Source organism: Podarcis raffonei, chromosome 17, assembly GCF_027172205.1.
Source record: "Podarcis raffonei isolate rPodRaf1 chromosome 17, rPodRaf1.pri, whole genome shotgun sequence".
NCBI classification, from domain to species: Eukaryota; Metazoa; Chordata; class Lepidosauria; order Squamata; family Lacertidae; genus Podarcis; species Podarcis raffonei.
The window spans coordinates 2,684,952-2,707,583 of NC_070618.1; the positions used below are offsets into that span (position 1 = coordinate 2,684,952).

Sequence of the window (22,632 nt, forward strand, 5' to 3'; positions counted from 1 at the left end):
TCTCTAAAAAGGAAAGCAACTTTCTGGGTGGCCCATTTAACTTTACTTTCCGCTTTCAATTGTTAACCAAAGCTCATGTTCAAATGCAAGACTTCTTCTTCCAAGACTGTTTCTCCAAAAACAAAAGGGCTGCTACACAAAACTGCACCCCAGTGTCATATTCACCTCCTCCGTAATGGATAGTAAAAAAAAATTCCCCACATTTGTCTAACATCATCACCCTGCTGTGTTGCATTCGCCATATGTGGCAACCAATGTTGTGGAATAGGAGTGAAAAGAAGGACAAATTATACCAGGACAGAGGGCATACCGTATTTTTCTGTCTATAAGACGCCCCCATGTATAAGACGCCCCCTATTTTGGGACACTCAGATTTAAGAAAATCTACCCTCGGCACTATCTGTGTATAAGACGCCTCCTAATTTTTTTTGGGGGGGGCCTAGTCTTATACACGGAAAAAGACGTTATTTTACTTGATGCTACGGAAAGAGGGAACCCTTTCTTCTGCTCATAATCCTACCCTTAAGAGGTGCCTCAGGAGACACCGTCAAATTCGTATTTACTTTGTAAATGCAAGATCCTATGCCATACCACCAGCAGCTTTTGAAACCCTCCCAGTTTCAGAAGTAATCTGCCATGAGGAGTAGTGGGCAGTTGCTGGAGCGGCTGTGGTTCAGCAGTAAAGCACACACACTTTGCATTCAGAAGATGCTGGTTCAGTCCCAGATATCTCCAGTTAAAGGGATCACAGAATCAAAGAGAGAAGAGGCAGGGAGAGACCCTCTGACAGAGACCCTGGATAGTCAGCAACAGTCAGAAGAGACATCGCTGAACTTGATGAATCAATAGCCTGACTCAGTAAAAGGCAGATTTGTTTGGTAGACACATGCCCTCTTTCCTACCAGAAAAATGCTGGGTGGTTTTTTTGTTTTGTTTTATAAAGGGAAACCTGCTATCTTGAAGAAAACAGCAAGGTTTCCTTAACATGCAGAACACTTGCAATTTGCTAATTAAAGGTGTAGTATGATGTGAAGCGGGGGAAAAACACAATGAAGGAGTGATCGCACTAAGTGCACAATCAAACCACTGGGCCAAAACAAACAAGATCTGGGCCAAAACAAACAAGATGAATTTTAACAGGGAGAAATGTAAAGTACTGCACTTGGGCAAAAAAAATGAGAGGCACAAATACAAGATGGGTGACACCTGGCTTGAGAGCACTACATGTGAAAAGGATCTAGGAGTCTTGGTTGACCATAAACTAGACATGAGCCAACAGTGTGACGCGGCAGCTAAAAAAGCCAATGCAATTCTGGGCTGCATCAATAGGAGTATAGCATCTAGATCAAGGGAAGTAATAGTGCCACTGTATTCTGCTCTTGTCAGACCTCACCTGGAGTACTGTGTCCAGTTCTGGGCACCACAGTTCAAGAAGGACACTGACAAACTGGAACGTGTCCAGAGGAGGGCAACCAAAATGGTCAAAGGCCTGGAAACGATGCCTTATGAGGAACGGCTAAGGGAGCTGGGCATGTTTAGCCTGGAGAAGAGGAGGTTAAGGGGTGATATGATAGCCATGTTCAAATATATAAAAGGATGTCACATAGAGGAGGGAGAAAGGTTGTTTTCTGCTGCTCCAGAGAAGCGGACACGGAGCAATGGATCCAAACTACAAGAAAGAAGATTCCACCTAAACATTAGGAAGAACTTCCTGACAGTAAGAGCTGTTCGACAGTGGAATTTGCTGCCAAGGAGTGTGGTGGAGTCTCCTTCTTTGGAGGTCTTTAAGCAGAGGCTTGACAACCATATGTCAGGAGTGCTCTGATGGTGTTTCCTGCTTGGCAGGGGGTTGGACTCGATGGCCCTTGTGGTCTCTTCCAACTCTATGATTCTATGATTCTATGAAACACTACACCTCGAATACCGTGACCCATTATGGATACTTCAGCAGTAACAAAAATATATCGCTTAGAGTGAGTTCATAGAGAAACAACTGAAATGATTAAATGCCTGGAAAACAACTATTTTGTTGTTGTTGTTGAGGGGGAAGAGAGATTAAAAGAATTACATATGCACAGTTTAGCTAAATTAGAACATTTGCTTTCTTCCATCCTAAGCTTGCCAGAGTCTGGTCTATTCCACTTCAAACACTCCAACAATACCCCGTAATCAACTGGAAATAATTTTTACTTAAAATATTTCCCATGTGCTGATGTTTAAAGCTGGGAAGAGGTGAAGTTACTATTAGGGATTCTAACTGAGAATTTTATTTTCGCTATAACGTCCTCCAAATAACCATCACTATCTCGGCCCCGGACTCTCTGCATCGGAGAAACAATTCACTCATTCAGTCATTAAGGGCTGTAGCAGAGAAAGCTCATAAGTGCAAGCAGTTACAGCCCAAGTAGGAACACGAATGATATTTACAGTACATCTGTATCCAAGGTGCCTCATCTTCTCACAAACCCGCTATATCCTTTATAAAAATACTGAGCTCAAATTGGATACGGATGAAGGAAATTACATATACTCCAACACAGTACAACTGTAGTGTTATCTGACTGTAGATAAAACTTTATAAGGATAAAAGAAAGCATAAGCTAAGAAATTACTTTGTTATATCCACAAAATATTAACAAAATATTATGACAGCAGATAATGAAAGCCTCTTAGAAAAATAAATGGCAGTGATAAAGCAGTGGTGGTTTTTTTATAGAGCAACCATTCATCAAACGGGAGCCAAGAGATTGAATGACACACTATCTGATTAACAGTGCAATCCTTCACGTCTCTACGTACTTTCAGGTGAGTGGGCATAAACTCCAGCCTAAGAGGTTCAAGTAGAGTGGAATTCAATAAACAGATTGTGTATTTCAAAAAGAGCAATACTGTACCACATTAACTCCCAATGGTCAGAGTAGCTAGTGACAAAATCGATGGAATTGGATTCAAAACTTAACTTTAAATTACAAATACTGGTGGCACATTTTAAATATTAAAGTTCTTGACACATGCTATGGCACGGGGGAGATAAAATGAATCATGCAGGAAAGAAATGTAAACAGATTAACAAATCGCCCCATTACAATTGTGTAATGAGGGGAATATAAGTGGTAGATTATTGATAGTTTTGGCAAAACGATGCAATAATGAAGTTTTTCCTTGTGCTGATGGTTTTTAAAATGCTTATAACGCTTCAGTTATTATTGCACAATATTTTTCTGGATTTGATACCTCATTAATAATAAAATACGAGTTGCACAAAGCGTTTCATTTCAACTTAAAATAATATTCATTAAAAATAAGAATTCTGAAATCATAGTGCTAAAAGCCACAATGCCCTGCTACAGGCTTCGCTCACTGTTTATTCACCCTGCAAGAGTCAGAAGGCAACATAGCAGGGAGTTCAGTCTGGTGTCATGAAATCATAGGGCTGGAATGTGCTTGACTGAAATGCTGAGGTCAGGACATCGGAGCCACATGCTCAAAAGATCTGGAGTTAGTAAAGGATTAAAAAGAGAGAGAAAGGGTATGTTTCTCAAGAGTTCCCAATGGGCAGAAATATAAGCCATAGGAGATGCCAACTCAAACGACAGCCACTCAAGAATTACCATTTCTGTCCAGAGGAAAAAATCCCTTAGCATCACAGAATTCTGCATAGTACGGTTTTGTGACCAGACTTAAAAGACCTCAACCTTTGCTGGAAACAGGGGCAGAAGATCCTATATAAGAGCAACGAATTCATTATCTGAGTGCAGATCGTGATATAAGCAAAATGGCACCAGCCACCCACAAGATCAACAGGCTTGGGAAAACCTCAAAGGTTTGCAGAAGTACATATATGCAGAATAAAAGAACCCTAAAAGAGAGGGGAGAGATGCAAGAAACAGCCTACTGTGGAGGGTTGAGAATGCCTGGTAGGAATGGAAGGCTGACTGGAGGATGTGGAAAGGAAAATGGAAAATGAATGGAAGAGAAATGTAATGGAGTATCATTAACGGTGGTCTGGCTGGTTGGCTGGCTGGCTGGAACCCTAACCACTCTGCACAACAATACAGTGGTACCTCGGGTTACAGACGCTTCAGGTTACAGACTCCGCTAACCCAGAAATAGGACCTCGGGTCAAGAACTTTGCTTCAGGATGAGAATAGAAATTGCGCCACAGTGGCACCGCAGAAGCGGGAGGCCCCATTAGCTAAAGCGGTACTTCAGGTTAAGAACAGTTTCAGGTTAAGAACGGACCTCCAGAACGAATTAAGTTCTTAACCAGAGGTACCACTGTATTTTGTTGCAGGTTCCACTTGTATATGTTATGAGCTCCACAACGTAATTCTGTAGAAGGAGGAAAAGTGATTTCTAGAAGACACCAGTAAGCCTCACTTCCATTGTACGACAGTCCTCATGTGTGGTGCATCAGTTGTTTTTACTGGATGGTTTCCCAGTCCTTGTACTGGGCTTCCAACTCTGCTTTTTTAACTGGCTCAGCTTCTGAGCTATTAACAATCTAACACAGAAATTTGGCACCTGAAGCTTTCCCCTCTATGTTTTCCACACAAAGAAAGCTTTGCCTGCTTACCTTTTTGAATCACAGTAGATACAAGCACAGAAACAGGGGGGTGGAACAGGTGTCAACTACACGATTGCCTTTGCACATTTATTCATCTTTATAAGCAATATAAAAAAATGGTGTGGAATTTAGTTGGGAATAATCAAAAGATCTAACATACAAATTTTGAGAACCTTAGTATTACTAGGCAGCCATAGCAATATGGCCATTAACGTGCAGATTAAACAAATTGTTCCAATCTTTCCCCCCGCTTTTCTTTTTGAAATCATGTTATGAAATACAGTTATGGCGCACTTGCTGTTAACTGTCAAGTTAAGTCAGCGCTAGCTGGCTCTGAAGCCTTTTCTTTGGATTTGTTTGCACTTTGGAGTAGAAGATTCCAGTTTACAGATCTACCCATCTGTTTAAAGTGAGCAGGTAAGGAAACAATAAGGTCGCAAGCTAATTTTAAATACAGGTGTGTTTGTGTGTCCACGCTCCTATGTATGCAAGCGAGCAGGAGGGAGAGAGAAAGAACGCAGGAAGAGAGGAGCGGATCGCTGCTGACATGTGCGACAAGAAAGATTGATGGTTTCCCTCTCTAGTTTTCCCTACTGTGAAGGCACACAGGGGGTGGGGAAGGGGACGAAGAAGCTGCTGTGCCAGCGACAAAGCAAGCTGCTCCGCTTATACCACTTGAGCCCTGATTAATGAGGCGGCAGCAACTCCGGAAATGGAGAAGGATCATGCTTAGACTTCCCCCTTATTGTTACTTAGCTATAATTTGAGCCACAGAGTTCCACATGTTTTTAGTTGGCTTGCTGGTTATGAATTTCCAAATTGGTCGGACAAAGAGAAACTGCCGGGAGACCGAAGGAAAGAGCGCGTGGGGGGGGGGGAGAGAGAGAAACCTGTGTGCAAACTCTTACCTTGAACTGAAGAACGTGAAGTCTGGATGTGCTAGCAAACATAGCGGTTGTAAGCCAGTGCTACTCAGAGCAGACCCGCTCAAATTAACGAATGCAAGTTAGTTGTGTCCATGCATTTTAATAGGCCTTCTCTGAGTAGGACTAGGTTTGGATGCAGCCTGCAGCTCAAGTAAATCACGCAAACAAGCTCAGCCTATATTGTACCTGAGAGTAAGGCTGCAATCTTAACTCCACTTACCCATCAAATTCAATAGGACTGACATAGGAGGTTAGGATTGCACGGTAAGTCAATGGGACTTACTTTTGAGTAGATTTCTTTAGGACTGCATTGTTAAATCTATTTAAACTTGTCAGTTAACTGCATCAAATACCCATTAGCATTATTAAGTCAGGGAAATAATAACAGAAATAATATTTGTCATATTTATAAAATATTTGTATTCTTGCTTATTTTAAACCCTATTTTATACACAATCTCAACAGATACTCAGGGCAATTCACATATTACAGTGCAGTAGTTTAAACCCATGTAAAAAATACTTAATACAGATTGTGAAGACTGAGAGCAAAGAATAAGGAAAAGTGATACTAGATCAGCAACCTCCAATATTTCCCTGGCACCATTTCAAAATTTTACCATATGCTTAGGTAATATTCTCCCCCTCCTCTGCACATTTCTCCTTTTTTTCTCCTCTTTTCTCTTCTGCCCTTCTCTTCTAAACAATATAAACAAGTAAACAAATTAAAATAGTGGTGATACCACTGATAAGACCCAACTTAAGAAGCGTGACCCATTTTGTGGGTTCCAACACACTAAAGGGGAATTCACAAAAATACATAAATCTCCTAACAGAGCCTAGAGAATCCTATCCCTGTATAAATATACAAAGCCTGTATCTGCCTGTGGAGGGTGCTCCAATTTCTTAACTCCCTTCATGTAAGATTTCCAGAAGCCACCAGCTGCCTGCCGTGGATAAAATGATTTAAAAAGGCACTTCAAAGTAAGTGGCGCTGAACTAAATGGGATTTTCTTTAGAGTGAACATGCAAAGGATTACACAGTAAATGGACATTTGGTTAAATTCAGAAGGGCTGTTCTTACGTCTATCTGTTTCTTACACATGCCCACAAACCACTCAAAATAATTTGGAAATTACAGCAAAATCTTCTACATGCACATCTTTAACAATTGTTTAAACTTCATCTATATCTGAAACTAGAAATACTGTTTGGAAGTGTAAACCAACTGGGATCATAAGTTCATCGAGGACTGGGGAAAATTTGTAGATTATCTGAAAAGTATATGTGACGAACAGATAACGCTTGTGGGTTTGCAAGAAGCTCTGTGAAAGTATTTGGAATATTGTAAAAAAGGGAATAGGGTGGGGGAGGGTATATTAAAAGGCAGTATCAAATTAGGAAATGCGTAAAGAAAAAATCAAAACAGAAGATTGGCAGGGAAACTGAGGGAAGTCCAAAAGATGATTTGTGTGATAAATTTTGATGTGATTTTATAAATTTGTATTGGAAAATGAATATTATTTTTTTTAAGGAAGTGTAAACCAACTAAGTTTTAAAGAGGAAATATACTCCCTGGCAAGTTATTCTGAGAAACGACTCAGAAGCTTTATTCACTTTTTCTGTACCCATTATTAAACATTTTCAAACTGCAGAATCAGTGACTTAAAAGGAGTACAGAATGCAGCAACCACTTTTCAACATGATGAGTCTCTGGAACAGGACACACTTTTGTTCTGCTGTGCTTCCTATTGCCATTCATGCACAATTCTGATTGTTTTAACCTATACTTTCTAGAACACTTTGGGACTTACCATTATAGAAAACAGGCCAACTGCTTGATGGTAGCCTCTGTACCATCAAGGTGTGATTAGAAAGAGCTTTCATTTTCAGTGACTTTGAAACTCCCATCCCCAACATGTTTGACAAAGCCCAAATTTGAGCATTTTCCAGCAGGCAAGCAAGCACAGAAACATCTGCTTGCCAGAGAAATCTAGGAAGTTATGCAAACAACGGGACACCAAACTTTATCAATATTTTATATTTTATTTTTATTTTAGATCCTGGCAGCTGCCGCACAATGGAAGAGAGAGGACTTCAACGCCCTTTTGGCTTTACACATGGGTGTGAGAAAACACCAGAAATTTAATTTTCATTGATAGACATTTTGCTTTCAAGCCACTTGGTATGCTAACAAAAAGGGATTTAGAGTGGGGAATACCGGGGGCCCACTAGGGGGCGCATAGGAAGATGGCCGACAATAACATCTCTCCGACCCACAGGAGGTAATTTGGAGGCTATTTTGGGAGTAATTAGCCTCCCAAAAACCCACTCAAGATGGTGAGTGGGGCCGTATGCCTGCTGTGCCCGATACCACCCCCGAAAAACCCTCCTGTGGGATTTCGGCACTCCTGGACGCTGTCTCTGACCTGCGCCACTAGCTGCAAGAACTTCAAAAGAAACAATTTGGCACGAAGGAAATGCACATACTTCAGGAAATGAGGAGGAGTGAATACTGCAACAGAAGAGGTCTCTGGAAAATCAAGATTTAAATTATGAGAAGATACGTCAAGATACGGTATGGCAAATGACTGATGGGGGAGGGGAAAAACGTTTTATTTTACTTATGTGATTAACCCCAAGAATCCCCTCCCTTCAAGAGTCAAAAGCCAGAAATGAGGTTTTAAGGACTTAAGCTGTGAATCTAAGGCTGTGTGGAGATAAACTTTCGAACCAAAGCATTTTTTAGAAGACTGTGGAATGTATAAGAGCTTTGTTCTGACGCAGTCAAAAATGCCGTCGTCGCCATCTTGGGAAGCTGTGTCGGAGGAATAAGCCTGGGAGGAGGACAGTGAAAGAGAGTGTGTTTATATCGTGGGAGAGACTCCTCAAAGAGGCTTTAAGAACGACAGAGCTATAAATTTACGAGGGAAAAAGTGATCTTATCTCCGAAGGTGACGATTTATGGGAACCATCTGGATTGAGGTTCAGGACGGGAAATCTATGCAGGAGTATTATCGGTGTATATCGGCTTAAGGAGACCATCAGAAGAGACCATAAAGGACAAAGAGAAAATATTTGATTAAGAAGTGATGTGGAAACAGCAAGATAAGATTGGAAAGAACTATGAATATGTGTTTGGACTGTTTGAACATCTATTTGGACTTATTTGGACTGATTTGGACATTAATGCAGAAGTAATGATTAGATCAGAATCCTTCCTCGGATCTGGAAGTATGGGAATCCCCAACAAAATTCGGCACTGTAATTTGGAATTTATGTGATGTGGTTTGATTCGATGTGATTGGCCGGTTAATAAAAATTTATTAAAAAAAAAATAGAGTGGGGAATACCAAACACTTTGGTGCTGCGTCACTATAAACCCGGATGTTTCCTTGATATTTATAGATGAGAAAACTAGCAATAAGTGTTTAGGATTAGGAGCGAAAGATTAGGCACACTTACATGGAATTAAGTCCTATAAAAATAAATGACTCATTTCTATGCACATTTATGTGGGATTAGGATGCAAGACGCTCACTGGAAGGACAGATCCTGCAGCTGAGGCTCCAAGACTTTGGCCACCTCAGGAGAAGAGAAGACTCCCTGGAAAAGAGCCTGATGTTGGGAAAGATGGAGGGCACAAGGAGAAGGGGACGACAGAGGACAAGATGGTTGGACAGTGTTCTCGAAGCTACCAGAATGAGTTTGACCAAACTGCGAGAGGCAGTGGAAGACAGGTGTGCCTGGTGTGCTCTGGTCCAGGGGGTCACGAAGAGTTGGACACGACTAAACGACTAAACAACAACAACAACAGGATGCAAGACTACTAAAGGCTTATGTTTGGATATGCCAATCTCGAACCTGAACACTACTCCTTTCCTCCACTGTTGAAACCTTGTCCTATAAGTACTGCGAGGAACATTTTTAACATAATGGCAACCTAATAGTTACTGCTAAGATACCGTCAGGGGCTGAAGCAGAGCAACTGCCTTCCTTATTTGACACATTCAACATTTCACGGATCTATGAAGCCACTTTTGCTTTAACTGAGTTGTCTTCTGAAAATGCAGAAACTACCACCTGATTTTTGGCTGGCCCCATTTTGTTTCCAAAATGACAAGCATAACATGACTGAAGCTCAGTATTAAGAGAGACAAGTGGATTGGGGTTCTGCAACTAAAGGTGTGTCCAATGTGTTCCAAGCCCCTTAATAGGGGTGCTCTTGTTCAGAAATTGACCACTGCGAAAAAGGAACCTTGTAATTTAAGACTCACAGGGGTAGGAGGTTTCAGGAGTTTAGAGTGGGAGGAGACTGCTATTTATTTTTCTACACCCCACCAAACAAACTCTTTCCCCAACGTGCTATAAAGTACCACATGACTCATGTTCGTGACTAGCTGATATTCATAAAACTTAGTACTTTATAGCACATTTAGCGGGTGTTTCTGGCAAATAAGAATACTGCTGAAACTAACACAAACAGCATGCAGGGAGAGGTTTTTTAAATCCTTGGTGCACAGATCCCTTTACTTGTAATTCTCACTTCAGAATCACTATACAGTGGTACCTCGGGTTACATACTCTTCAGATTACATACGCTTCAGGTTACAGACTCCACTAACCCAGAAATAGTACCTCGGGTTAAGAACTTTGCTTCAGGATGAGAACAAAAATCGTGCTCCGGCGGAGCGGTGGCAGCAGGAGGCCCCATGAGCTAAAGTGGTGCTTCAGGTTAAGAACAGTTTCAGGTTAAGTACGGACCTCCGGAACGAATTAAGTACTTAACCCGAGGTACCACTGTACTTACCAAAAGTTATTCTTTCTAATTCTTTCTCTCCCCCACCCAACAGGCCACAGGTCAGCTGTCCTCAATGTTCTGTAGGTCCTGGAAACTCACAAGCCCTTGTTAGGCCATTTCTAGGGTTTCTTTCTCTTTTCAAACTAATTCTGTGTACCTGGGGAGTCCCCTGACTGTGTTGAAACCACTACCTTATCTTTTAGAGGATGCTTCACTCCCAAATTGACAGGCACCCAACTACTCGTTTCGTATCACAAGGAACAAATGAAGAATCACAGCAAAATATTACAGTGTATTCTAACCACAAAGAGGAGTGTTCCTGTTCAGGACACAGCCAACGTAGAGCAGAAACCTTGTTTGGCGCTCATACCTGCAATCCCAAAGATTGCGGTTAGGGATAATTAAGCCCCTTGTTTTTGCCAATATTGGACAAAATAGTCATTTTTTTTCTATGTAAATTTCAGTATGGTGTAAGAGGCCCCTCAGGGTATCTGCAAAGCTTTGGAACCAATGCCACCAACACCTTGCCCCTGAAATGCCCAATTTTGAAGCTTCCTGTCTGCTACCACCAGCAACAAAACAATAGGTAATAGCTTGGTAGATGGAGTGCAGCTGGGTTTCTGGCCTCCACTCCAGTGACACTTCTCTGATAGAAAAGAGGCACTAATGAGCCATCCTAATACTCTCCAGTCATCCCTGGCATTGAGACTAATTAAAAACACCATCATGTTGTTGTTATTATTATTAATTAATTAAATTTGTATACCATTTTTTTATTCAAAGGTCTCAAGGCAGTTCAGAGGATAAAAATACAAGATAAAAACACAAAATTGGCTGATGTTGTTTGTGCAGTTTTTAAAAAGGCCAGGTGGCAACCTTGCAGCCTGTGTTTTGTGAGCCGCTGAGAGATAGAGGACTTGGAGGGAAAAGGGAATGCTAGCAGTCTGTACTCAGGCAGCCACTAGCTGTTGAATGGACAAGAAGAAGAGAAAGGATGCTTAGGCATTTAGACTTACAGGCACCAAAGTTAGTTTTGCAAAGTCCCTTACGATGGGCTCTTTCTTGCAACGCTCTTAATGTTCTTTCACAGAATCATAGAATTGTAGAACTGGAAAGGACCATGACGGTCATTTAGTCCAACCCCCTGCAATTTGCTTAGTAAGTACAACCCCTGCACAACTGCACCCTTATATACAGGAGACACTTTGAACAGTCAGAAGGAACTGTTGTTACTGTTTACTTCCTACTCCCACTACCATCGCCAATCTATCAAAAACTGTCAGGAATAAATTGCTAGCACCTGTCTGCTTCAAGAGACATTGGAGTGCACCTCTGGGGATGAACTCAAACCCCTGTGTTAGCAACACAAGCCTTGGCAGTGTCGTATTATGGAGGTACTGGGCTGCTCAGATGACAAAGGTGGCTGGGGAGCCGCCCAGAGTGGCTGGGGAAACCCAGCCAGATGGGCAGGGTATAAATAATAAATTTTTTATTATTATTATTATTATTATTATTATTATTAATTATTATTATTATTATTGAGACCCTGCTTACAAAATGAGGTTATCCACCTTTGATCAGTTTTCTATTAACATAGATGTCTATGAAACTCCGCTCCAACTACACATGGCTGAGGGCAGGGAGGAAGAGGGGGCCCTAACAGGAGACCAGAAGCCCCTCACGCAAAATAATAATAAAACCCTGTCAACAGAGCATGAGGCTCTTAATGTCAGGGTCATGGGTTTGAGCCTCACGTTGGGCTAAAATATTCCTCCTGCATTGCAGGGGGTTGGACCACATGACCCTCAGGGTCCATTCCAATGCTACCATTCTGTGATTCTACACAGTACATTATGGGGAAGGGGAGAGAGAACATCTTTTTTTCCTCTCTGTACCATGTATACCACTTTACAACTTGCAAGCATGGAACCTGGGGGACCAGGGTTTGAATCCCCACTCAGCTATGAAGTTTACTGGATGACTGTGGGCCAGTCACCATCTCTTAGCTACCTAGCCTAACTCACAGGGTTGTTGTATTAAAAGGAATAGGAGTGCCATGTACGCCACCTTGAGCTCCCTGGAAGGAAAATGTGGTATACAAATATTATACACACAGAGATAGAGGTACACACACTCTTTTTCATTTTCCACGTGACACAACCTTGATGGCAGAAAGTGAGGAAGAATTAAAGAACCCTTTAATGAGGGTGAAAGAGGAGAGTGCAAAATATGGTCTGAAGCTCAACATCAAAAAAATGAAGATCATGGCCACTGGGCCCATCACCTCCTGGCAAATAGAAAGGGAAGAAATGGAAGGATTTTGCCTTCTTGGGCTCCATGATCACTGCAGATGGTGACAGCAGTCACGAAATTAAAAGACGCCTGCTTCTGGGGAGAAAAGCAATGACAAACCTAGACAGCATCTTAAAAAGCAATGACATCACCTTGCCAACAAAGCTCTGGTTTTCCCAGTAGTGATGTATGGAAGTGAGAGCTGGACCATAAAGAAGGCTGATTGCCGAAGAATGGATGCTTTTGAATTATGGTGCTGGAGGAGACTCTGGAGAGTCCCATGGACTGCAAGAAGATCAAACCTATCCATTCTTAAGGAAATCAGCCCTGACTGCTCACTGGAAGGACAGATCCTGAAGCTGAGGCTCCAAGACTTTGGCCACCTCAGGAGAAGAGAAGACTCACTGGAAAAGACCCTGATGTTGGGGAAGATGGAGGGCACAAGGAGAAGGGGACGACAGAGGATGAGATGGTTGGACAGTGTTCTCGAAGCTACTAGCATGAGTCTGACCAAACTGCGGCAAAACAAAAAAAAATTTCCCTTCCAGTAGCACCTTAAAGACCAACTAAGTTAGTTCTTGGTATGAGCTTTCGTGTGCATGCACACTTCTTCAGATACACATCAGATACACTTCAGATACACTTCAGATGTGTATCTGAAGAAGTGTGCATGCACACGAAAGCTCATACCAAGAACTAACTTAGTTGGTCTTTAAGGTGCTACTGGAAGGAAAAAAAATTTTTGTTTTGACTATGGCAGAACAACACGGCTACCTTTCTGTAACTCAAACTGCGGGAGGCAGTGGAAGACAGGAGTGCCTGGCATGCTCTGGTCCAGGGGGTCACGAAGAGGCAGACACGACTGAACGACTAAACAACAACTATCCCACCCTGACTCTGAGGCGGCGACTCGCCCACTTTCGCCGCGCAAGCACCGCGGCCGCGTGGCGGGATTCGAATCCAGAATACCGCCCCCAACCTCGACCGCACTTTCGCCACAGCGGCTCCCGGTTTCCCTCAGCCTTTTTCTCGTCCCTCGGCTCCCGCATTTCGCTCCCTCCAAGAAGGGACGGCGACCCGGAGCGCCGTTTCCCCCTCTCTGCATTTCCTGAGCCCCTTTACCTGTAGGAGGTGAAGCGCCCGGACGGAGGAACTGGGCGCCGCCATGTTGGAAAGGTGGGGACGGTCACGTGACGCCGCGCGTGCGCACTGGGTCATTCAATCTTCCTCCGCCTCTTCTGCCCCCGCTTCCCCTCCCCGCGAGGCTGAGATTCTGCAACGCAGCGGGAATATTTCCGCCCTGCGGACACTGAGATGAAAGAATCTCGTGCATCTGCCGACTAAGCTGTGCCATCAGTTTGGAAGGCTGACTGCCTTGGCCTCCATTTGAAATAATAATAATAATAATAATAATAATAATAATAATGATGATGATGATGATGATTGCTTAACGCCTATGTTGCACACATCTCCCTATTGTCTCTGGCCACCAGTTCTCCAAGTTTCTGTAGTGCTTTGAAAACCTGCTTTCCCCAGAACTGGAATTAAAGAGATCAAGTTGGCTTGATCATACCCACCTTCAGTTCTCTTGCCTAACTATCGTATATATAAAGGTAAAGGGACCCCTGACCATTAGGTCCAGTCGTGGCCAACTCTGGGGTTGCGGCGCTCATCTCGCTTTATTGGCCGAGGGAGCCGGCGTACAGCTTCCGGGTCATGTGGCCAGCATGACTAAGCCGCTTCTGGCAAAACGGAGCAGCGCACGGAAACGCCATTTACCTTCCCGCTGGAGCGGTACCTATTTATCTACTTGCACGTGCTTTCCAACTGCTAGGTTGGCAGGAGCAGGGACCGAGCAACGGGAGCTCACCCCGTCACAGGAATTTGAACCACTGACCTTCTGATCGGCAAGTCCTAGGCTCTGTGGTTTAACCCACAGCACCACCTGCGTCCCTATAGTATATATACACATGTGTGTGTGTGTGTGTGTGTGTGTGTGTATCTACACAGAGAGCGAGAAATACACACACTCTTTTTCATTATATATATCGAGTTTGGATGCTCCCACATTTTGAAAAACAAAACCCCATGCCCATAGAAAGCTAGCATGTTAGAGCAGCAGCAGAAGAAGAACCCCGACAGAAAGTAAAGTTTCTGTTACTTAGATCATTTTACAAAAAGTTTTTTATATAAAGGAAAACACAAGATGGATTTAGATGGTATCTAAAAGTTATCAATGAAGATGGCAGATGATTGTGATCAAGGAGGGTTGCCCTGGTATCTTCCTGCCTAACTTTCAAAAAAGGAGGTTGATGGGAGAAGAAAAGGGGAAAGAGTTCAGTCCAAACCGATCATTCAGAATATTGTCTAATGAAATCTAAGTTTCCCCCTCCCGTCTGCAGAATCTGAGAATGTGGAGTATAAAAAGTGACAGATCATGCAATCTGATTTGTGGACCGGGTCACCTTGTGCAATCTGGTGTAAAGGTAAAGGCACCCCTGACCATTAGGTCCAGTCGTGACCGACTCTGGGGTTGTGGCGCTCATCTTGCTTTATTGGCCAAGAGAGCTGGCGAACAGCTTCTGGGTCATGTGGCCAGCATGACTAAGCCGCTTCTGGCGAAACAGAGCAGCGCACAGAAATGCCGTTTACCTTCCCGCCGGAGTGGTACCTATTTATCTACTTGCACTTTGACGTGCTTTCGAACTGCTAGGTGGGCAGGAGCAGGGACCGAGCAACGGGAGCTCACCCCGTCGAGGGGATTCGAACTGCCGACCTTCTGATCGGCAAGTCCTAGGCTCTGTGGTTTAACCCACAGCGCCACCCGCGTCCCTTACTCTGGTGTACCAAACAGCAATAAAACACTACTGAACTCAGACACAGTTTAGCGCAAAACTGGATGAGTGTAGACTCTGAAACAGCGGTGCCTCCTTCTTAATGTGTAGGGAAATTCCGCATGTGAATAACAAGGAATGCTCATTGAATGGAACATTTTCCTTCACGGAAGAAAAAATATGTTTGTGTGATTGACTTTGGATTGCACCCACAGCAACATTATCTGAAACCAACAACTCACAACCCCTCCTGGATCATAGCAGACTGTAACACTTACCCAGAGGTAAAAGCCTAAATAAAAACACGACTGACTGCTTAATTGCCTTCCCCCTTTTCTATGCTTTTCCCACCACAGTCAGGAATATGTTTTTAAGGTTAGTTTGAATTACAAAGGCTTAATTTCCATTTTGAAATAAATTTATCTTGAAACAAAGGCTCTTTTGATTGCACACATATGGAGGCTTAGTTGTGCAACATCTTCAAACCACATCGGGGCAGCAGACGCCAGGCTCAAATTACAAGCAACCTGAGGGGGGGTGCCCCCCGCCCTCCCCACATTTTTAGGTTCTCCTTCTATTTATATTTATTTCTATTTAAAAGCTTTAGGAAAACCTGAAGCCCCCTTCCTTATCTTAAGCATTTATCAGGGATGCCAGCCCTACTATTAGCTCCCTCCTTACTCCTGACACACTCACCTTAAGTTTGAACACTGACCCTCTAGTAGAACATCCCCATCGCTCCCCACATCCCTGCTAGAAGATGTACCTATAATGTTAACGTTCAGCCTAAGGAAGAGAGGATAGCTCAGTTGGTTAGAGCATGGTGCTGATAACACCAAGGTCACAGGTTCAATCCCTGCATATTCCTGCATTGCAGGGGGTTGGACTAGATGATCCTCAGGGTCCCTTCCAACTCTGCAGTTCTATGATTCTATAACATGAACATTGGGATATTAAATTGTAAAGTTTGGTTGGGCTTAACAGCTATAGGAGGAGGGACTGACTGCTCCATCCAGGGATACCTTCTTATAGCACAGGCATTCGCTATAGAACAGGCCTTGTCAGCCTACATAAGCCTTCAGATAGCTTCAGTTCTCTGCTGAGTTATCTTTCCACAAGGGTCAACATTGATGCCGAAATCCAGCATCGCCTGAGCTCTGCGAGTGCGGCTTTCTCCTGATTGAAGTGCAGAGTGTTTGAGGACCGGGACATTCACAGGGAAACCAAAATGCTTGTTTACAAAGCTATTGTACTACCAACCTTACTATATGCTTGTGAAACATGGACCACTTACAAACGCCATCTCCAACTTCTTGAAAGATTCCATCTATGGTGTCTCCAAAAAATCTTACACATCACTTGGGAAGACAGGCAAACTAATATCAGTGTACCAGATGAAGCAAAAGATCATCAGTTTTGAAGCAATGATTCTTCAACATTAACTTCGTTGGACTGGTCATGTTGTGCGGATGCCTGATGATCGTCTTCCAAAGCAACTATATTCCCAACTTAAAAATGGAAAGTGTAATGCTGGTGGTCAACAAAAGAGGTTTAAAGACTGTCTCAAGGCAAATCTAAAAAAAAGTAGTATAAACACTGACAACTGGGAAACACTGGCCTGCAAGAGCTCCAGTTGGAGAACAGCCTTTACCAAAGGTGTCATGGACTTTGAAGACACTCAAACTCAGGATGCAAGGGAGAAACGTGCTAAGAGGAAGGCACGCTTGGCAAATCCACACCGTGATCAACTCCTGCCTGGGAACCAATGTCCCCACTGTGGAAGGACATGTTGATCCAGAATTGGCCTCCACAGTCACTTACGGACTCATTGTTAAAACCGTGTTTATGGAAGACAATCTTACTCGGCTACTAGTGATCGCCACAAAGAAGAAAGAAGACGACGACAGCTGCAATACTGTACAGGGCAAGAATTCAAGGCAGCTGGTCCCATTGGGACCTATCCATGGTCCTGAATTCTCAGACCTGTAATTGACCCTCCTTGACCTGATGTGTGTGACTTGACTCAACCTGAGGGCCTGCCCAGAGGAGATAAAATCAGCCTGTGTCACTTCCCCTGTGAATCTGAAGCCCTAACGGAACAGGATACATTCTCTCTAGTCAAACAGAGTTTTCTGAGTTTTGAAACAGTGCAGAAAAGGAGGTTGTTAGGCAGCTGGGTGGAGTTTCAAAAAAATCCCCAATCAGTCCATGCACCCACCACCAAGTATAACATTGCTAGACAAAGGGCTTGGAGATAGAATCTCAGCAGAACACATCTCCCATTCCCTGCCATGGAGCTTAAATTAAGGCTGCATGTAGAATTTAGGGTGACAATACTGCTGAGACAGACTTCTTAGATCTCAGCAATGCAGGCCAGAGCAACATCCCAGAATAAATTTGCTTTTGAATGTACCACCCTAACATCAAGCAACAGCAAACAGATATGTAATGGCTCATTGACAGAACAACCTGGATTAGCTTGGTTGGAAGAAGGGCAGGAAGAAGAGGCACTTTCCATTTTCTGCCCTCTTCTCCTTAACTGCTTAGTCCAGTCCCTACTGCAACATCTCCCTGTTCCCAGAGTCAGGCTCCAAGATACATAATTAAAAAAGAACTAGACCAGGGGTCAGCAAACTTTTTCAGCAAGGGGCCGGTCCACTGTCCCTCACACCTTGTGGGGGGCCGGACTATATTTTGGGGGGGGGGGGATGAACAAATTCCTATGCCCCACAAATCACCCAGAGATGCATTTTAAATAAAAGGACACATTCTACTCATATAAAAACACACTGATTCCCGGACCGTCCACGGGCCGGATTTAGAAGGCGATTGGGCCGGATCCGGCCCCCGGGCCTTAGTTTGCCTACCCATGAACTAGACCCATCAACCGTTGGAAAGTCATTAACACAGCTGATAACTGCACAGGAGAACTTCGCAGCAAACTGTGTCCCAGCTTAATTAGCATTTGTAGGTGGAGACTGCCATTTGCATTTTCTGGCAACAACACGCTTTGGGCTTGCCCTGAAAATTGTACACATTTAGGATATATTTATTTTTTGCCAATAGAAAGTTAATGGTAGAACCAGGAGGTTCAGTGAAATCCAAAATATTTCAGGCACGATAATTCTATTTCATGTACAGAGCAATGAATATCTGAAATACACCACAAGTGTGTGTAGGAAGGACAGGATATTCCAACCAGGAGCTTATAGGTGCTCGTGGTCAACTCACTGGTTTTGTACACTGAATGGCTCTTATTTTTAGAAATTAAATGAGCCTCTGTTCCACATATGCATCTCAAAGACTCAATGCTTTTAAAAGATGGACTATTGGGTGTGTTAATAACATACTGTGCTGTTATATTAAAAAGTAAAGGGACCCCTGACCATTAGGTCCAGTCGTGACCGACTCTGGGGTTGCGGTGCTCATCTCACTTTATTGGCTGAGGGAGCCGGCATACAGCTTCCAGGTCATGTGGCCAGCATGACTAAGCCGCTTCTGGCGAACCAGAGCAGCGCACGGAAACGCCGTTTACCTTCCCGCTGGAGCGGTACCTGACTTGCACTTTGACATGCTTTCGAACTGCTAGGTTGGCAGGAGCTGGGACCGAGCCACGGGAGCTCACCCCGTCGTGGGGATTCGAACCGCCAACCTTCTGATCGGAAAGTCCTAGGCTCTGTGGTTTAACCCACAGCGCCACCCGCGTCCCCTTGCTGTTATATTAACTGTATTTAAAAACCGGCCACAAATACTCTTAAAAACAGTGCACATATATAAAGGTCTAAGTGAATAACTTAACACAGAGACTGAGAATTGTGTACCCTAGTGAAATTGGAGACACCCTCCTTGCTTCTGCCAGGAGAAACTGTACCTAGAATATCAAATGAGCCCTGTTATGATTCCTATTATAAATCACGACATATTCTCACAGCATTCATATAGTGTTGGGTGTATGTGCTGAGAGACCCCCTCCCCCCTCAAAATGACAATAAATGTTTCTAAATGCATTCCCCCCACCTTTTTAAAAAATAAAATATCTTTAATGCAGGATGCTGTGTCTTGATAAATCCAGGTGAATAGACTCACAGAATGGTTAGGCATTCTTTCTGATCAGATAGGATCTAATGTAATAATACATTAATTTAAAACAGTTGGCTGTATAATTCAATTATAGATGGGCCACCTAAATACCGATACAGGATATGTGATGTTTTTCTACAATAATATGCAGTGTTCTTCATGTTGACAAAAAAGTGCTTCACCAATGTCAAATATTTCAATTCTAGCTGGTTTTAATTGGTTAACTAATGGTTTATTTTCACAATACAAAAATTGGATATTACTGGAACCTTGCACAAACTCTTCTTTCCCCTTTAAAGTAGTAGTCACTGGCTTTTGAATATAAACAGTCTGTAGGTATTATTTTGTTGAGTTTGGCTGTCAAGAGGGGCTGGTAATCAGAAAGAGCTCTAACTGTCATTGGCTCAGTTACTCCAACCAAAGGGTCACTTCTACTGATGTCTGAGCTGGTACGATCCCCAGAAACTCTGTCTGCCATTGGCTGAACTTTTCCTGACCCAACAGACCGGGCATACAGAGAGTCCTAAGAAAAGATGAGTGGAAGAGGTGCTTGGGAAATGGAGGCTGGAAGAGGAAGTGAGTGGTTCAAAGTGTTAAGTTGTGGGTGAACATATCAGACGACACAGCAGTTCTTCAAACAACTCTTGTTTATTCACAGGCCAGAACAGAACTGAACTGAAGGGTTCAGCCAGCCTGCTTATATAGAGCTCCAGTACTACGCAACTGTAACAACTTTCTGTAACTATCCAATCACTGAACATCACTTTCAATCCCTTATTTGCATATGCAGACCTGAGTGAAAACTATCTACAGTATCCCCCTGCTGGCCCAGGGTGAGAACTTCAGTACATAACACAAAGGAATGAGAGGAAGAGAAGATCAGAAGGAGCAGCTATGCAGCCAAATTACATTTGAGGTAGGACATCCATCCACACCTACCTTCTGCCTGCTCTTTAAAGCTCTGTGTTCGAGTGCCTCCACCCCACACTGTTTTCCTTAATGCTGAATTGAAATAAACGGCAATTTGGGTTTTCAATGTCAGCTGTTTTGTGATTTTAAAAACCTCTCTTATTTTGGAACGGTGCATACTTATGCATATAGCTAGGGAGTCCCTAAAGTATGTAGAAGCCACTCCCTTGTTTTTGGGTGGCTTCCAAACCGATCGGCACTTGATCACTCAGGTTTGCTAGTAGAGGCGTGACGGATGATTGACACAGCTGATCATTACTTTCATACAAACAATGACTCAGAGAGAGCTGAATGGACACATCTTGCAGCCCTCAAAATTCCAGAGAAACTGAATGCATAGGTTCATTTAAAAATATTTACAAAGATTTACACAACGAAATGTCACAACAGTTTGCTGCTGCTAGCAAGTAAACTGAGAAAGCTAAGCAATCAATATCAGGACATCAAAACTATTTGGTTTGCTGTTGCGATTTTCTCTTTACATTCTCCATCTGTAATTTTCTTATGGGGGGGGCATGGTAGTGAAGTAAGAAAGGACATCTTTCCTACATGCTGTTGTTTTATCATCCATTATGCTTTCTCTGTTCTTTCTATTCATTTCAAATCTGTGTTTCCTGTCATATGTAGATTGAAAACAGAGCTTTGCTGGGCGAAAGTTCTCTATTGCAAACATCTGTGCCTCAACAAGGATTGTGTTTCCATGTCTTGGAACATCAAGGGGTTCTTTCCTTCCCCAGATGCACACCTTCAGTCTGGGGTATCTGAGAATTCAGAAGAATCAGTGGTAACCAACTTGAAAAGCGTGTATAAGCGCATTTTTGTTCCTCATCAGTGACAGCGACAACATTGTCATATATAACAACACTGAGCTTGCCCTCCCTTTAATGTCATGTAATATAAACCAAGGGATGTAATTGCTTAGAAGTAGAGTGTTAAGCAATACTGTTTTTCTAGAAAAAAGAGGTGCTGGAACTCACCATAAATTCCTCCCTTGTTCTCTTATAATGGCAGTGGCATCCACCTGAGAGGGGCTGGAACTGAGTCCGGTGATTTGCGGCTGAAAAAAAGCCCTGGTGTTAAGGACCCCATACTTTTTTTCAGAAACATAGATTAGTTTACCTCCCAGATCATAAAAATGCCTTCATTATCATACATGTAATAGCAACGACTATAGGCTACTCTTATTGGGACATGGGTGGCGCTGTGGGTTAAACCACAGAGCCTAGGACTTGCCGATCAGAAGGTCGGCAGTTCGATTCCCCACGATGGGGTGAGCTCCCGTTGCTCGGTCCCTGCTCCTGCCAACCTAGCAGTTCGAAACCACACAGTGCAAGTAGATAAATAGGTACCGCTCCGGCGGGAAGGTAAATGGCGTTTCTGTGCGCTGCTCTGGTTCACCAGAAGCGGCTTAGTCATGCTGGCCACATGACCTGGAAGCTGTACGCCGGCTCCCTCGGCCAATAAAGCGAGATGAGCGCCACAACCCCAGAGTCGGCCACGACTGGACCTAATGGTCAGGGGTCCCTTTACCTTTTATAGGCTACTCTTACATTGTAATTATATCCTTGGGAATGGCAGTGCCAGAAAGGTCTTAAGAAATAAATGATAGAAATGTGGATTCTCTGAACAGTTATGGATGGCAAGTGGGAAACCATCCTTCACTAAGGTAAATGGCTTCCTAGTAGTTTAGGACAGACAGCTGCTGTTCATCACTGAGAGCTAAAAGCAGGAGATGACATCTGGGAATTTCTCTCCAGCTTTTATTTATTATTATTTATATCTATTTACCTCATAAAATTTATATACCACTTGACTAAAAAAAATCCACACACCTTCTAAGCGGTTTGCAAAAAGAATAAGATGATAAAATTACCAGTGAAATGGTTAAAAACAGCTGTTTAAAATATACAAAAAACAAGTAAAACAACGATAAACTAAAAGCAGATTAAAATATGTGTTGACATTCTACTTATCTGGAGAGGCTTGTCTGAACAAAAATGTTTTAAGCAGGTGCCAAAAAGAGTCCTGTACAGTGAAGATGCCTGTCTGATGTCGGTAGGCAGGGAATTCCAAAATATGGGTGCTGCCACTAACTAACTAACTAACTAACGAACTCACGAACTAACTAACTAACTAAATATTATTTATATTCCGCCCTCCCCGG

At 43.1% G+C, this 22,632-nt stretch overlaps 1 protein-coding gene across 2 annotated transcripts in view; it reads right to left on the bottom strand.

Annotated features, from left to right (window-relative positions):
- The window catches only part of WARS2 (tryptophanyl tRNA synthetase 2, mitochondrial), a 34,573-nt gene extending 20,798 nt beyond the window's left edge, over positions 1-13,775 (bottom strand). The window contains exons 1-2 of one of the 2 annotated variants that reach the window (XM_053370808.1): positions 13,708-13,775; positions 5,476-5,553 (exon numbers count right to left, since the gene is read on the bottom strand). In XM_053370808.1, the coding sequence (XP_053226783.1) occupies positions 5,476-5,517 (42 nt within the window). In that variant the 5' untranslated portion in view covers positions 5,518-5,553; positions 13,708-13,775. The remainder of the gene's footprint in view (positions 1-5,475; positions 5,554-13,707) is intronic. The other variant, XM_053370807.1, reaches the window with a different exon arrangement.
- Between the last annotated feature and the right edge of the window lie 8,857 nt (positions 13,776-22,632).